The 17,908-nt window shown below is 47.0% G+C and overlaps 1 protein-coding gene across 2 annotated transcripts in view; it reads right to left on the bottom strand.

Moving 5' to 3' along the window:
- The window catches only part of ADAM12 (ADAM metallopeptidase domain 12), a 402,635-nt gene that overhangs the window by 139,109 nt on the left and 245,618 nt on the right, over window positions 1-17,908 (bottom strand). For both annotated transcript variants that reach the window (XM_057530791.1, XM_057530792.1), the window contains exon 4: window positions 11,934-12,012. In XM_057530791.1, coding sequence (XP_057386774.1) covers window positions 11,934-12,012 — 79 coding nt within the window. The remainder of the gene's footprint in view (window positions 1-11,933; window positions 12,013-17,908) is intronic.

Raw genomic sequence — 17,908 nt, 5'->3', positions numbered from 1 at the left:
AAGGCCTCTGGATGCCAGCGGCGTACGGTCCCGAGGCAAAGGGCTGCGTCTTCTAAGGGACAGGAGAAGTGGACGCTGGGGTTTCAGCCTCAGCACACAGCTCCTTCAATCAGGACCACAGTTAATCACTTTTTCCAGGGCAGGGCAGGGTGTCCAGTTGTCCTGCCCGACAGGGACAACATTCCAAAGACCACCTTGACTTTGCTGAGAAAGAGGGCCGGTTGGGATTGAGTGGCCAGGGAAATCCCATATCATGAAAAAGGGCCCAAGATGATCTCTTTGTCACTGAACAGAGGACAAAATTTTGGGATCATCTGAAAAGGCAACTAAAGGAAGGGAGTGCTGCAGAACATTTGTTATTTTGACTTTTTCTTATTGATTGTGGAAGTTCTTTATATATTCAGGATATTAATTATGTGAGAAATGTCTTCTTAACTGACTTACGATATCTTTTACTGTATTTATTACAAGAGTTTCCAATTCTTATACAATCAAATTTATGCATATTGTGTATTGCTTAAGATGGCTTTCTTCAATGTTATACATATGTCCTCTCTTATTTTCTTCTATTTCTTAGAATTAGTTCTTAGAATTAGTTATTTAATCTAAATTGGAATTCATTCTTGTGGAGGTATGAGGTTGGAATCCAACCTTCCCCACAAACTAAGAGCCAGCTGTTCTTCACCACCATTTTCCTTTTCTTACTGATTTGAAATGTCACCTTGTCAGATATCGAATGCCCACATATGTATGTGGCTTCACCTCCGTGTTCTCTATGCTGGTCCACTGAGGCAAACCTCCATCTGTCCATTCCTGAGCCAACACCACACTGTTTTAATTCCTATTATTCTATAGGAACATTTTGATATCAGAGCAAGTTCTCTTTTTTGATTGTGATTAAATTCACATACCATAACATCCATCTTTTTAAAGCATACTATTATGGGTGTTAGTACATTCATAATGTTGTGCAGCCATCACATCTAATTCCAAAACGTTTTAATCACCCCAAAAAGAAACCTCACACTCATTAGCAGTCACTTCCCATTAGCCACCCCTGGCAACCAATAAACTACTTCCCGTCTCTATGGATTTGCCTATCCTATTCATTTCATTTCATTTCATTTCACGTTAAGTGGAATCATACAAAATGCGGCCTTTTGTGTCTGGCTTCCTTTACTTAGGATAATGTATTCAAGGTTCATTCATGTTGTAGCAAGTATTAGTACTTCATTCCTTTTTTTTTGCTGAATAAAATGACATTGTAGGGATATACCAAATTTTGTTTTCCCATTCATCGGTTGCTGGGGATTTGGGCTGTTTCCACTTTTAGACTATTATGAATAATGCTGCCATGAACATTTACGTACAAGTTTTTGTGTGGACATATTTTTTTTGGTTCTCTTGGGTATACACTATGGGTAGGTATATGGTTATATATCTGTAAGTGGGATTGCTGGATCTTATGGTGACTCTGTTTATATTCTGAAGTACTGCCAAATTTTTCCCAAGCAGCTGAACCATTTTACATTCTCAGTGTATGGGATGAATGTATGAACTTGTCCACATCCTCACCCACATTTGTTATTGTCTATGCTGTTGATTACACCCATCCTAGTATATGTGAAGTAGTGTCTCACTGTGGTTTTGATTTTCATTTTCCTAATAACGTATGACGTTGAACATCTTTTCACATGCTTATTGGCTATTTATACATCTTTTCTGGAGAGATGTCTATTCAAATCCTTTGCCTATTTTTTAATTGTTTTTTTTTTGTCTTTTTATTGTTAAGTTGGAAGAGTTCTTTATATACCCTAGATTCTACACCCTTACCAGAGATATGATTCGCAAATATTTTCTCCCATTTTGTGGGTTGTCTTTTCACTTTCTTGATGTCTTTTGTAGCACAAAAGCTGATCATTTTGATGAGGTCCAAGCTCTCTATTTTCTTAATTTGGTTGCTTATGCTTTACGTGCCATATCTGAGAGACCCTTACCTAACCTAAGGTGATAAAGACTTACACCTATGTTTTAAGAGTTTTATAGGTTTAGCTCTTACATTTAGATCTTTGATTCACTTTGAATTAATTTTTGTGTATGCTTAAAGTAGGGCTCCAATTTCACTCTTCTGCATGTGGATATCCAGGTGCCCTGAACCATTTGTTAGAAAACTATTCTTTCCCCAATTTGTCTTGGCAACCTTGTTGAGAGTGAGTTTTCTTTTGATACTATTTTTTCTTTAGAAGTTTCTACAGTATTATTACCTATTTTCTCTTTCAGGTGAATTTTAGAATCAAATTTTAAGCTCTGCAATAATCCTTTGAGATTTCAGCTTGACTAATTTGAATGTAGAGGTCAATTTAGTCAGGATTTGTAGTTTTCAAATAAAAAGTTTTTCTATTCATATACACGGTATGTCTCTCCACATAATAAGGCCATTTTTATGTCCTTCTGCCTAGTTTTAGATGTTTTTTTTTTTTGAACAGATTTGGAAAGTTTTCACTTGGCTTATGTCTAGGTATTGTATAGGCTTGTTGATATCATAAATAGGGTCTTTTTTTCTATTACATCTTATACACGGTTATTTTTAATGTAAAGGAAAGCTTTTTTATTTTTTAAAGTTGATCTTGTATCAGAGACTCCCGCTGGGCCATCTTATCAGCTTAACAATTTGCAGCATAGCTTGGATTTTTTATGTTGTTGACTATACCAGCTGGAAATAATGACATTTTCTGGGCCTCCTTTTTGACCCCCATACAACGTTGAGGAGTGGGGTGGCCCGGTGGCCAGGGACAGAGGTGGGAGAGGGGACTGCCCACAGAGGGAAAGCACATGCACAAAGATGGGCAATGCGGGAGGGGGACAGTTCAGGGAGGGGCTTTGTCTGCTTGGCTGGGAGATTCAGGCGTGGAGGCAGACTCACTGCCCCATTTCTCCTCTGGCGAGGCTGTCCTCTTCAGTGAGCACGTGGCCCAGGGAAGGGGGCACGAGGGATAGTGCTGGGGGACACTGCCCAGCCAGCCTCCAGGCATCCAGCCAGGCATGGGGGACCCTTGCTGCCAGCCTGCCTCTTCGGTTTCCATGGGAAGTAACTTTTGAAAGGCTCCATGGTTCCCCCTCTCTAGGTAACTCTAGCTTTGGGTACTTAAGGGAGTCATGATAACAATTCTTTAAACATGGGGAGGTTGTGTAACTGGATTGTAATGCCCCAGGGCATCAGGGGGGCCTGGTCCCCTCTGCACAGGGTGGGGGGATTTCAGCCCTGGGAACCCAGCAGACATGTTGGAGCAGATGACTAGCAAGCCCAGATCCTCCAGGACAATTGCAATCTCATGAAGTTTTGTTTTTTTCAATATGATTAACTAAACGTTTAAACACATGCGATTTGGTTTTTATAATATAGAAGTCATCATATAGATAAATTGACAAATCAGAGAGAAAGACTCATCACGCTAGGTGTCACATAATTGGCTGGGGAATTTGACCACGGGGAGTGGAGGAGATGTACGTTCCTACTCCTCTGGGGGGCTTGATCCCCTTTGGCGGTGGCCAAGGTCGAGAGAGAAGTGCAGGCAGCACCACATGGGGGCCAGCAGTGCCCACTCAGCAAAGTCTCCAGGTGAGTGTGTGTCCCCACATCTGAGGGCCAGGTTGCCTCCTACAGACTGATGTTAACAGGCAGGAACCCGCCAGGCCTTGTAGATTTGCAAACATGTGGCCTGTTGGATCTGGATATGGCCACACCTGTGAGAGATGCAGGCATCCATCATGCCTTGGAGGTCTTGTGCCCCAGGGCCCACTGGATCTGTCGATCACAACAATTACCCTTGCAAGCCTCCCCAATTGCCTCAAGAGAGGCAAACCATACCGTCCCTTTCTTTCTCTCATGCTCACGTCTCTAAAGACGTGGCTGAACGAGACATCATCTTATTTGCACAGTCGTCTTGGCCTAGTTCTGCTGGTCCAATACATTCTCTTTCCACCAGCAAAACATAACAGAAAATAGTCCCAAACATGCATAACCACAAAATTACATCTTTTCCTTTACAAAACCTCTAACCATTTATTTTATATACTTATTACTTAACCTAAAGCATTTCTCCCCTCCAGTAAAATAAACTCTCCTTCTGTTTAATACTATCAATCAAATATAATGGTGGGGAAGAGGATATAGAATAAGAACACTTGAGCTTGAAAATAGTAGCCCTCAACTCTATGCCATACGGGAAGTAAAATAAAAATTCTGTTACTCAACTCTCAGTGGACTAGAAAGAAAGGAATTTTATATGCTAAATTGCTACCAAAAGTGGCCTGACCTCGTGATTAAAAAGGACCTGTGAGCAGACAAATTCCATTAGGGAGTAAGCTGAGCGAAAATAATTTTCAATGTTCTTTTCCTTGGGAACTTGAAAGGGCCTCCCCCGCTACATGCGATGTGACAAACTGTCTTGATTTAGCATTTGAATCGCACAGTGTTCTAGCTGGAAGGGAACTTCAGCCCGTCCAGATGTGGAAACTGAGGCTCTGACTGGTGAAATAACTGTCTAAGGTCACAGAGCTGGTTCATGGCAGAGCAGGGACTAAAGGGCAAGCCTCTCATCCCCAGGCAGGACAGCTTCCCTCCACATCTTGCTGCTATGAACGTGCACCCTCACGAGGAAAAGTTATCACCTAAAATCCAAACTCGGACAGAATACTTTTTCAAGTACAGCAGAGCCTCATCACTCAGGGAATCCGAGGAAAGTAAAGTCATTTCCAGACTCAGAAAGGTCTGCAGATCAGAGGGGTGTGAGGGTGAGTGAGTGTGTGTGTGCACTCGTGCATGTGCGTGTGTGCCTGAGCTGCTGACCTGCGTTTCAGCACACCTACGGTCCAGCCTTTCCTCCCCTGTGTGCAGCATCAGGCCCCCACATACCAAGGGTTTGCTTGAGACTGAAAGAAGGTGACAGTGCATTCAAGCAAAGCAAAAAGTGACTTTGCAGCCCCGTGTGTTTCTCTGACTGAGTGACATTACGCTTTCCCCTGAGAGTGTACGGGATGGATTGCTGAGAAGGAAGTCAGCCCACCCATGCTCCCCGGGCCATGTCTGCTCCAAGCTCTAACAAGAACCGTGCCTGCTTAAAAGATTGGGAAGGATCAACCTCAGGGGCCGCTCACGTTACTTTGTGGTGCTGGCATTTGGCATGAGAGAACGCAGCTTACAAAACGTGTTCACGATCTTTGGGAGTGCCCTGTAACCTGTGCCAGGAAGCGGCACCGCTGCGATAGTGAGAGCACTGGACCAATCTGGAGTTGGAAGTCTTGTGCTTTGAGACTCAGTCTCTAGTTTTAATTTGTAAAACGGGATTGACACTTGCTGTCCGGGGTCTTAGGGATCGAATCAGTCTGTGAAATGTATGTCCTTGTCACAGATCTGGGATATGACAACATGTACTTAAACCCATTATGCTGTAAGCGCTGTGTTCTGCCTGTCTTTTTCCCTCTGCACTGGGCCCCGGCTCAGTGTATGTTTGCCGAATGAATGAATGAGCACGTGCGAGAACAGCTGACCCCTTAGAGGGCAGGGAGCGTGGTTTTCTTACACTGCCGCACTAGTGCCTGACTCACAGCTCTCAATCTTCTCGGCTGTCGTGCGGGACTGTGTAGATAGATGAACAGGAGCAGGAGGGACTTGAGGGGCCTGGTGGGAGCGGGGTCAGAGACACGTGCCTTCAGAGCCTGGTGTCAGGCACAGCTCACGGACCCCTTTCTTGCCCGCAGCTCCCTCTCTCCTCCTATTATCCCGATACCTGAAGGACTTCAGAAGGAATGGATGGTCCAGGGTAGTTAAGAGATGTTGTGAATCCATCATCAAGGCAGAGCAGTGGCTACAACGGGCTCACTCTTCCAGAAGCCTGACGGTGCGCCAGGTTCAGTGTCTGTCTGTTTCATGTTCACGGTCCCGGCTGGTTCAGGGCTCAAGCTGGGATTTTAGCCTGGGCAGTCTGCCTCCCTGGCTTCTGAACCCACCCTCTACACACACTGCTTCCAGACAGAAGGCTGTCCCAGAGCCTCTCCTGACACCTTTAGAGAAGGAAAGTCACCACACCTGGAGCTCCTCTGGGAACCCACTGCACATTCCACGTGGATTTGGCTCTTCCATTGTTTGGCTCCTAAAGCATCTTTGCCACGGGTGCATCGTGTTGCCTGTGGTCAGATGGTATGTTCCTTGAGGATGGGGAATGTATCCCCCTCCCTCCTGTACACTGCCATGTGGCACTAGACCTTACTCAGTTCCACTGGGCTTCAGAGTGATGCACTCAGCAAATTTCCAGAGGGCTTTCTGCCCCTCCCCGTATCCCAGGACAACGGGTCAGCAGAGCATCCTCTGCTTGCCCCAAGAAGTACCTGCTGGGTCTCTCTCTTTGCAAACGAACGCCAGCCCATTCCTGAATCCACCTCGCTACAGTTTTATATACTAATTCCACAACGCGAGCAGCACGGCCATGGACATACAACAGACACACTCCAGTGTTCTGTCTGCATTATAGTGGTTAGGAGCTCAGATTCTAGACTCAGGCCGTGTGAGTCTGAATCCTTATTAGCTGGGGGCTTAGTCTAGTTACTCAAGCCCTCCATGTCTCAGCTTCCTCATCTGGGTGTAAAAATAGCAAAAACTGATTTATTGGGAGGATCGAACAACAAAATGTACGTAAAGCGCTTTGCACAATGCCTGGCGTGTTGTTGGTGCTTACTTCATGTTACACTGGGCACTCAACAGACATTTGTTGTGGAATGAGTGTATAAATGAATGAGTGAATGAATGCATGCGTGAAAAGGTATGTCACCATAAGAGAATGGGAATACTGGTCTCAGAACTTTGGACTCGATTAAGGAGGCATTGAGGAAGCTCTTGATGATTTGTGAGGACTGAGACACAAGGGCAAAAGGGAATGGCATAAATAGAAAGATGCTCTAGAAGGATCACGTAGGCAGGAGTGGTGGCTGGATTCAACACAGGTGAGATTAGAAGTGGGGAGAAACGTCAGGTGGCCATGACAATCTTCCAGCCAAGAAGAAGGGAGGAGTTGAGCTGCAGCAGCAAGTGTGTCAGTGGATCAGGGAGGGGGGTAAGACGGCTGTGAAGGCGGAAATCAACACAGGACACGGCGAGGACCTGAGGGGAAGAGGGGGTGCTTAGTGCCTTGGTCAGTGAGAGGACGGAGCAGCCTTTTGAGGCAGAGGCAAGCCCAGAAGAGCTGATGAATTAGACGTGCAGAGAGTATGGAGATGTTAGGGAAATTAATCCCATTTTAAATCATTTTTTAAGAATGTGATAACAGGCCTAGCTCATACCTGGTACCTGTACGAGACGGGAATGGTCTCTGCCTTCCCTCCTACCCCCGGAATCATCTTCTATCCTCTTCAGATGCTCTCTAGCAGAGATGGGATGTGGCTGACTCCCTAATACCCATTTGCCCTGACATGTTCAGTCCAAGCCAATTGTAGAAGGTTCTACTCCTTTTTGATAGGAACACATTTGCCGTGGAAATGAATGGGGTGTCACTCAAACAATACTTTTGATCAAGATATGGGATTTCATGCCTGTCTGATGGTCCAGCCTCAGTTAATACTGAAGGTCCCCTTTGGACGTCTATTATAGCAAATGTTTTCATAAATCTTTTGAATGAGAAACACACACAACAAATGGAACCCTTCAGGTGTAGAAGGTCAGATCTTTTTCCTTCTCCCCATCTCCATGCCCCTGGTCTCAGCAGCCGTCTCCTCTTGCCTGGGATTTGGGCTCTTCCACGAGAGCCAACTGCCTGACCTTGCTGGATCTCTGCTCTTGCCCCTCTGATGACCTTCAAGCTGCAGCCAGTGGAATCTTTCAAAGTCTATCCCTACTTATGACATCCCCTTGGTTGACACTTTTTAGTGGCTTACCCATCTTCCTCCATGACAACCAAATTGTCACCTTGGCCTCCAAGTCCTACATACTCTGGTCCCTGTCAAATTGTAGACATTTCTCCACCTCCAAGTAACAGCTGGCATCAGCCAGAAATGTCCTTCCCTTTCCATCCCCTGGTTCATGCCTCCTTAAACTTCAGATCTTGGTTCACATGTTCCTTCCTCCATGAAGTCTTCCGTGATTCCTTAGACTAGATTAGGCCCCTTCGCCTTTCCTTCGGTGCACTTAGCACAGATTTTAATTTGGTCTGTGATTCTTGGAATAATGTCAGCCTCTACCCTCCAGCTCCAAGTGGGTCTCCTGTCTGTTTTTATTGTCAGTGGGAGTCACAGGGCCTGGCACAACGGGGATGCCCAGTTAACATGCACGTAATAGAAGGATGTGTTTGGACCAAAGCACTGAAAACATTTAGGAGACTTTCTGGAGGGCATTCTGGCCTTTCCCAGAGTTGTCTTTTGGGATGTAGATAGCATAAATATCATGGGCATTGTCTCCCACAGGCCTTATTAAAAGAGACAGTATAAGACATAATCTTCCCTTAGATGTGGCCAGCAAAGGCTTAAGCCACAAATATTTCATCCTGTCAGGATAACAGAGAGATAAAAGACAGGGGATCAATTCCAAAATTAAAATCAGCCACTAGTTTGCTTGTCAACCAGCTTACACTGATTGTTGAGAGATTAAATTAAAAAAAGAAACATGCTAGCCAAAAAGTGGTTCTTTTTTATATATAATTTTAAATTTAGGGAAATCCATTGTGTGCTGACTTTGGGGGAAAAGGGGATGAGTCAGCACATTTCTTTTTGTTTCCCAGCCTGATTCAGTAGAAACAAAACCCCCAAAGCTGCATCTGTCTCCTCACCATGAAAGACAATATGAGGCCTTGAGCTCCCCTTAAAGGGTTTCTGCTGGGAGATGGGCTGTCTAGGGCTAAGGGTTTTCTTTAGTGAATGAGATTGTTCACTCATCTTTACAGTAACGTGGCTGACAGCTCAGAACAGGCACTCAAAGGAATGGGGGAAGGTGGCCCCAGATTACGAGAAAAGTCATTGTTTTTCTAATTGTAAAAGCAACATATGCTTGCTGTTTCTGGAGGTTTCAGGGTGCCAATTAACCCAGCTTCCAGTTGGTTCATCTACTGAAGAAAGATTCAAAGAGTCCAATGAAGATCAAAATACACTACTACTTCTACTTCTGAAAAGAGGGGTTTCTGGTATATTCCATCAGAGGACACAACTTAGGTCAGGGCAGAAGTGAGCCTTCCTGCAATTTCTAACCCTCGTCTCCCCTCATCTCCCCACCCTGCTCTTATTAGCCAGGCCTGAGGACCCATCTCGGTGAAGCTGGTGCTGCAGGAGACCATCGCTTGGAATACAGAGGGGGCGGCAGGGCTCACCCACACTCGACTGAGGGAAGACAGCAAGGCTAGCTCATGGCCTTTCCAAGGCAGGGGCTCTACCCCCTCCCCAGTTAGCAGGGACCAGCGGTTGCCAGGGCTTGCTTCCTCCCGCCCTCCTCTCCCTGAGAAGATGCTTCCATGGGGAGGAGTGAGGGCGTGAGTCGGGGGCAGGGGGTAGGTGTTTGCCTGTCTATACAGTTACCTCGTGGAAAGATGAGGCAGATGAGAAATGTAACCCCCTCCACCACCCCATATATACATCAGTCACCCCAAATAGAAAAATACAGAGAGTCTCCACCAGAGACAACTACTATCAACATTCCAGTGCCCTTCCATCCAGGCTGTTTTCTAAGATGCCTGGATTTATAGCCTTCAGCCTTCGCAATCCAAGTCCCAAACAGCCCCAGCGGCTGTTGGACCCTCGTTTATCTAGTCCTCTATTTCTTCTTCTCTCTTATCATATGTTTTCTTCCCAGATGAGAACAAAGGACCAAAAATGCCCTAAGAAGAGGAAATTGGTCAGGGAGATGGAGACAGAAAACATGAAACTATTAAAATAACTTTGGAAGCATATCTTACATCTTCTAGATGGTCTGTAATCAATAAGCACCTTCACTATCATCTATAAGGGAGATTTGGAGGACTTGAGCCTATTGTCAAGTATTTCTAGGATCTCTTTTTTCTGTTTCTATTTGGAACAACAATTTAGACCGTAAGGAGAGCTTTTGTGCTAATTCTAAAGGCGTATAAATGACATCCTCTTAGGAGAAAAAAAGAGAAAAAAAAATGTCAATTGAAGTCAGGGCACCAATGATTACTTATATCTGAGATGGACCCTCAGGTCTTCTTTTGTGGCCTCCATCCTTACCCTGTGCTCCAGGGTCATATAGCTATCTGCCTACTGAACACCTTTACTACGCTGTTCCACCACAAACTCAACAGGGACAAATCTGCATTCACTGTGCCTTCCTCCTTCTAAAACCAACAGCTGGTCCTTAATGACACCACTGAGAAACAAACTGCCCATCCCATGGCTTAAGCAGAAGGGGGAGCGTTGTTGGTGCTTCTTTAGTTTTTTTTTTCCCCTGTATTTTCACTCTGGAATTTTTATTGGACCTATTCTGTTCTCTTTAAAATATTTCAGATTTTTCTCTGACTTTTCTATTATCTCGCATTCCTGGAGGTGCTAATTCTCGTTTCCCTTGTCATTTACACGGGCTTTTGTGAATCATGTGTTTTGTAATTTTGATTTTGGGTCATCTTTAATAATATTCTTCTTCTTCTTTGTTTTTGATGTGGGAATCTCAGGTAACCTGGGCTGTAGAAATATCCCTATAGAACTATTTTCGGTTGACTTCAGCTTGGGCCCATGGGACGCAGGGCTGCTGATTTGGGACCAGTTTTGAGGTCCACATTTACTGGGAATTCCATTCCTAGGCTGGTATTAGAAATCTGAACACCAGTCCACCCCATTCCAAATATACGCTTTATGAGGCTAGCTGGGGTTTCACTTTCTCTATTTTTTATGAAATCTTTGTTCAATCCAGGACACCTGGAGACAATTCTCTCTGTTGCCCCTTCTCTGGACTGAAGTTTTACTTGTCCCTTTTTTCACAGAGGAAGCATCTCTCTGGGGCCCCAGCCTTCGTGGGATTCTCATTTGCAGAACCCACTTCTTTTGTCCCAACCCCCAAGCACGGGGTCCTCTCTCTGGGTCCTGAATAGCCCGTTGGGGTCCGTAACCTCAACTCACCAGCTTAGTGCTCTGAGCTTACATCCCTGATTTGTTTCTGCTTCCCAGGGATTTCTTTGACTCTCCCAAGCTTGGTCAGGCATTAACAAAAATTCTGCCGACAATAATGGCTACTTGATGACATTTCAGTTGTAAATGTAAAGCCTTTCTCTAAGCTTATTCTTTTTAAAACAAATACCCATAGCTCTTTAAAACAAGTAACCATCCTGGTTCTCAGAGGGCAGCAACTCTCTTTAATGCCCACATTCACACCTGGGCCTGAGCACACTAAGCGTTTGTTAAGAGGAATAAATGAATAAAGTTAGCATCTTGTCTAAGTTACATATAAAACTTCAGATACTAGAAAAGCTAAGAGGTGATAAATGTCACATTCCAGTAACAACCATGATATAGAATCATATGGACACGGTGGATACATTTATGAAAGGTTAAGCAGAGTCAGTTTTCCTTTGAATTTCTTTAAGGGACTTGCCAGTTTAATGCAGCCAAGTTCAGCCCAGGGGTGACTGCTTTCTGAGCCATCTCTAATTTGGGCTTGGTTTCCAGGAAGGATTTGCCCAGCTTAGCATCCCATGGTCACTGGCAGGTGGGTTCAGTGTCAGCCTGCAATCAAGCCATACCTTCAAGGACTGTCCTGGCACATGCCTAGCCAAAGCCAAGTTTTTCTGGAGTTATAATGGAATGCCCAAACCATAAGCAATGCCCAAACTCTTCTCGGGGTCTAAGTGAAAGATCTGGGCCTGTGACTTTGCTTAGAATAAAACAGCTACAGAGTTTAAGCACAGATCTGATAGCAGAGTATCATGGTGGTCCAAGTATGCATGACTTACTGTGTAATTTCGAATGAGGGAGACGTCAGTGCCATCTTGCAGATAGTGGGTTTCTGTGAAACTGCTGGCAATGAGACCTCTGTGGAAAAATAAAAACAACATAAAAGATGAGCGTAGAATCGCAATGATATGTCGCTTGTGGATGTCTAGGCTGTAGGGTGGCATGGGTCTGATTCCCTCCTTATTTTATAGATGACCTGCTGAGGCTCCCATAGGGCCTTCACCTGTTCAGGTTACCCAGGGAGAGCCAGGATGAGACTCAGGCAGGCGAGATTCAGATGCATGTGCTTTGAACAGTGGCCCCCAGGGTGCCCGTGGTGCCCTCCTCACCCGCTCCCGCCTCATGCCTCCAACACACACAGGTGTGTGTGTACACGTGCACATGCACACACATGCACACACCCTGCTATGAACAGCACACGCAGATTTCTGAGTTGGGAGAACCACCCTTCTGGAAGTCACAGGGCCTCACTATCTAGAGTCAGCCGCTAAGCTACCCGCTGGAAAAATAATTTTGGACCCACAATATTGGCCCTGCTAGTTCTCCTGCAGGTGAGGGAGCCAGCTGTCAATATTAAAATGTCTAAGGATAGTTTAAAACAGCGATGAGGGGCTTCCCTGGTGGTGCAGTGGTTAAGAATCTGCCTGCCAATGCAGCGGACACGGGTTCGAGCCCTGGTCTGGGAAGATCCCACGTGCTGCAGAGCAACTAAGCCCGTGCGCCACGACTACTGAGCCTGTGAGCCACAACTACTGAGCCCGTGCACTTAGAGCCCGTGCTCCGCAACAAGAGAAGCCACCGCAATGAGAGGCCCGTGCATGGCAACGAAGAACAGCCCCCACTCGCCGCAACTAGAGAAAGCCCACGCGCAGCAATGAAGACCCAACGCAGCCAAAAATAAATAGATAAAATAAATAAATTTATTAAAATAAAACAACGATGAAATGTTAGAAAGAGTGCTGTAGGAGGTGAGGACAAATGATTTTGGACACGTGGAAATACTGAATATCTAAGATGACTTGGTAGAGAAGCAACACCTCTATTTACCCTAACTAAAATTGTGTGCAAATACTACATCTTCACTGATGGTAGCAAAGCCTGAGTTTGTTTAGGTTTCAGACTATTTTGTGATTTCTGCTGTCATATGCACATTCTATCCTTCTCCACATCACTGTAACAAGTATTTCCTGTGCACCAACTACGTGCTGGGTGCTATACCAGCTGCTGGGATATAAAGATAAATAAGGACACTGCCTGGTGAGGTGACAGACAAAACATAATACAGTGAGGGGAGGGCTGTCACAGAGGCAGGAACAGAGTCTTACTGGGTGAACGGACGCACAGCAGGTGGAGGGTAGTGAAAAGGGGAGGCTTTAGAGAGAACACGGCGGGGGGGGGTGCGGCGGTCAGCCAGGCAAAGGAGGGCTGGGAGAAGGGGATTCCAGACAGAGGATGGCAAGGCCCGGAGACCCAAGGGTCTGGAATCTGGGGAGCCAGGTTGGTGGGAAGCAGGGAAGAGCTGTAAACACCTCTGGATTTTATCTGTCTGGGCAATAACGAGTCGAGAGTTGTTTTAAATGCTGGACTTTGCAGGAGGTGCAGCACGCAGCAATGATGCTGTCTGCCTTCCCTGCTGGATTTTATCTGTCTGGGCAATAACGAGTCGAGAGTTGTTTTATATACTGGACTTTGCAGGAGGTGCAGCACGCAGCAATGATGCTGTCCGCCTTCCCTGCCCAGGGAATGCACTTTGCACCGCTAGGTTCTGCTGGGGTCGCTCCACCCCCAGTCCCGAGATGAGTGTGGGACCCAAGCTAACCAATCTCTAAGCTTCCCTGCAGCCTGCCTGGAGCTAGGGCTTCTGGAGAAGAGGTCTTTCTTCTTTGTTCCCAAAGCTACACACAAATGCGCTCAGGGCCTCCTTCAGCCTGGCCCTGGCTGCAGGGGGTGCTGCCAGGGGAAAACCCAGCCATCACCAGCTGTGACAAAGGACAAAAAAGAGGAAATCTTCCAGTTGCCTCGGGGGCCCACTTTGCCTCTCCTTTCCCTCAAGAAACCCCTCTCTTCTGCTTCAGCTGGTTCCAGTTGGGTTTTGCAACCAGAGTCCTGATAAATATGGAAGGGAAGAAATCAAAGTGGCAACGCTGCAAATGTAACAGATGAGAGAGTGTTTCTTACAAAGTCAGATTTCTCAGACCCTCCCCCAGCCGAGTCCAGAACTGAGAGTCACCTCCCCGTTTTATACGGCTTTCGATTTATTTAGGACATGCCTGGTTTAAATCAGTTAGACCCTCACAGCGGGTCTGAGTTGCGCTCTACTTAACAGCGAGTGTTTGAGAAGAAAGTGCCAGAAATCTAAAAGGCAGACAATCTCTCACGCTCACTGACAGAGCTCACGGACTGTTCCGCACCCCTCACTTCTCCCTCTGCTCGGGAGGAGAGAAATCTGGCTGGAGGAGGTTAACCTCCCTGCAGCTTTTGGCCTCAAATTCCCATCTCCTAAGTGTCCCTCCTCTGGGTGTCACAGGGCCCCCGGGGAGGGCTCACTGCCAGCAGCCCCGCCTGGAGGATCAGGAGCAGAGGAAGGAGAGCGGGCAGGGGAGGTGATGGGGGTTTGGAGAAGGAGGTGATGGTCGTCCTTCACGTGGCCGAGAGTTTCAGGAAGGGGCAGGAGGCTGGCGACCTTGCCGGGGCAGCTGCAGGGGTGGGCCCAGGCGGTGGGGACAGGGAAGGTCATGGACATTTTCCAGAGGGTGGTTCTAAAGGGGAGCAGAGAGATGGGGTGTGAAGAGGCGAGGGCGTCATCTAAAGGGACAGGCTGGAGAGATGGGGGCAGAGCTGTAGAGCAACAGGTGGCCGGTGCCCAGAACACAGGTGACAGCGAGGACAGAAGCCATCGCCTGAGTGAGGTGGGACCCGTAAAGGCCTAACGGTTTTGGTGAAGGAGGGAGCTTAGTAAGCTTCAAGATCGCAGAGAAAGGCGAAAAGGAAAATTTAATATAATTGAAATTATGATTATTTATTAATGCTTTACTATTCAATAATCATTTTATTTTACTTATCTCTTACTAATAATTTAGTAATTCTGTTCCTAACAATGTTGGGGGGATCCTCCTTTTGGACAAATCAAGGGATATGAATACCTAATACTAAGAACAGTAGCACAGAGAGGAGGAATTTGTAGACCAAAGACAGAGAATTGCACGGCTTTCTAACTGAAAGATGGATGTCCAAGAAGACGGTTCCCTTCACAGAGGAGAAACACGGAAAATCCATCTGGAGAGCCGGAGATGGGGTGGGGGGGTGGGGGGAATGAGCATTTGGTAGACTGCAGTCAGGGAGCTGGCGGACCAGAAGAATGTGGGCTTTAATGGCAGTCAAGTGAATGATGAGGCTTTAAAATGTCACTCAGTCCAGTAAGACAAAGACCCATGAATATTCCTGCCTAAGGAACCCCGCTGTTTTTCATTGTGTCCAAACGCCACTTAAACAGAAGTACAAGCACCATCATACTTTGAGCTCTAGCGAGTTCTTCAGTCCTATCCTATGTCTCCTTTTATTGACAGAGGTGGAAATGGGGGCTCCTGAGGACAGCCTGAGAGTGTCCCCCCACAGCTAAGACACTGAAGGACACACCCCTTTTTGAGTTTTCCTCAGAGTCTGGAAAAGAAACGCCGACGTACAGCTCAGACACACCGATACCACTGTGAGCGGCACGCCTTCCCACACGGAGCCCAGGTGGGGGCTGATGTTCCGTGAGGACGCAGGCTCGGCCTTTCCCACAGCAGCCCCAGTACGCAGAGCTCAGAAGATCCAGAGCTTTCTCAAGCCTCAGCTTCCCACGAGAGGCTGGAACAGGAGACGGAGGGAAGCCGCATGGCCTGGCCTCTGAGGACAGAGCCCCGTCCCGTGGGTCTGGGAACTGGGAGTTGGAGATCCCCACACCGCTGTCAGAACCCATCCCCTCTCGACTCCGATTTCGTCTCAGTGCCAGGCGGTCCACCGCATGTTTCCCTTAGGCTGTGAAGAGCCCAGGGCAGTGACAGTGCCCAGGTCCCATGCTGGGGTCATACCACTGCCCCGCTGGAAACCCCTGAACGGCTCCCCATCCCACTTGGATACAATCCCAATGCCTTCCACCACCTCCCAAGCGCTCCCAACCTCACCCTCCCAGTGCATGATGCCTACCTTCCCTGTGGCTCGCTCTCCCACAGCCAACACGCCTTCTGCCTCGTTCTAGAACATTCCACACCCTCTCCCCGCTTAGGGCCTTTGCATTTGCTCTGCCTTGTGCCTGGACCATCCTCCAGCTGGCTCTTTTCCATCCTACAGGTATGAGTTTAAACATCTTTGCAGAGGGCCCTTTCCAGGTCATCTGATCTCAGTAGCCTCCACCACCAGCATTCCCCACATCACAGACCCCCTTCGGTTTCCTATTTTGTTTATTCACCTGTTTATTTATTCATCTATATCCCCTCAAGAATTTAAGCCAAAAGAAGGCTCTTTGCTCACTGTGACCCCACCCCCAGCCCAGGCACTGTGATAAGCCCTTTATACGTACTGCTGGCTTCTGGCTCTGTGGGTTAGATGCTAATTTTATCCCAATTTAAAGAGGACGCCGAGAGACAGGGAGGTTAGCTGACCTGCCCAAGGTCACACTGCATATGGCAGCATCCAGGTGGTTTTGCTTCAGAACTTGCTCTCTTAATTACTGTGTGGCTCTGCCTTTGGGGGCTGGTCAAGGATAACTGCTGAGTGCCTGCTATGGGCGCTGTACCAGGTGCTGGATAAATACACGCTGAGTGGGATAACCGATGGATGGACCAGTGGGTGGATGGATGGGTGGGTGGGTGGACACGTGGATGATTGGATTTGAGGGGAATGCTGCAGGCACACTCTCCCTTTGTCTAGGGCTATCCCTTCCCAACCCCGGCAACACGAGACTCACATCCCTCTTAGGTACCATGACCTGCCAAGGAGCCATGGATGAAACTGGGAAGGCACTCAATCACAGTTTTCTGAGATGCGTGTCTAATTTAAAAGGGGCCGGAAGTCAAAGGTCCCTTGAGAAAGCTGAGAAAAGTGGGTGGACGATGGCCATATTGGAAATGTGACAGCAGTGGACCTATTTCCCTTAGATTTCCCCAAGGAGAAAATCCAATTACATGGATTCTGTATGTCAGCAAATGGAGACAGAAGATGAATGCATAATTTCATGAGAACATTCTTTTTCTCTGCTTATTAGATTAGCTGATCTAACGAGGCATTCTGTTCCTCTCTATGCCAGAAAATAAAATGCCAGGAATTGATTTTGCTGTTCTCCATTTGTTTTCTGTTGCAAGTGACACCTCAATATTCTCTCATTTCACCAACATTTATTGTGTGGGACTTTGGGTATAAGACCCCAAGAGCTCCCCATCAAGTGGAGGACAGACCCAGCGAGTGATCAGAGCCCCGTGACAGAGATACACCTAAAGCACTGTGGGAGTTCAAGGAAAGGCTTCTAACCCCGGGGAGGTGGTATCCAAGTGAGTCGTGAAAGACGGGGAAGAAGGAGTCAGGCTGAGAGGGGCTTAGTGAGGTGGGGAGGTGGGGAAGAATGAAGAAGAGAGCATTCCAGATAAAGTTACTACATCCTCAAAGGCATGGAGGCATGGAGGGTACAGAAACAGCATGCTAGTGAGGGATGGGCACAGGGGATGTAAAACTCTACGGTGTTTCAAGTTGTTGAGGTGCAGGGTTTGAGGTAGGGAGACGTGCTGCTGTTCAGATGGGCAGGTTGGGGACAGGAGTCACTGACTTTATCCCGCGCGATGGGGAACCGTGGCAGTGACCTGAACAGATGAAAGCTTTGGAGCTAAGCCCCACTCTGACAGTCGTGTAGATAAGGCTCTGAGGGAGAAAAGACAAACAGGCAGCGGGAAGGTTAATTAGGAGGCTGGTGTGAGCATACGAACAAAGGGTCAGACCAGGA

The sequence above is a fragment of the Balaenoptera acutorostrata genome, chromosome 16, assembly GCF_949987535.1.
Source record: "Balaenoptera acutorostrata chromosome 16, mBalAcu1.1, whole genome shotgun sequence".
Classification (NCBI taxonomy): Eukaryota; Metazoa; Chordata; class Mammalia; order Artiodactyla; family Balaenopteridae; genus Balaenoptera; species Balaenoptera acutorostrata.
The sequence above is the reverse complement of the archived record's forward strand: the minus strand, read 5'-3'. Positions and strand labels throughout refer to the sequence as shown.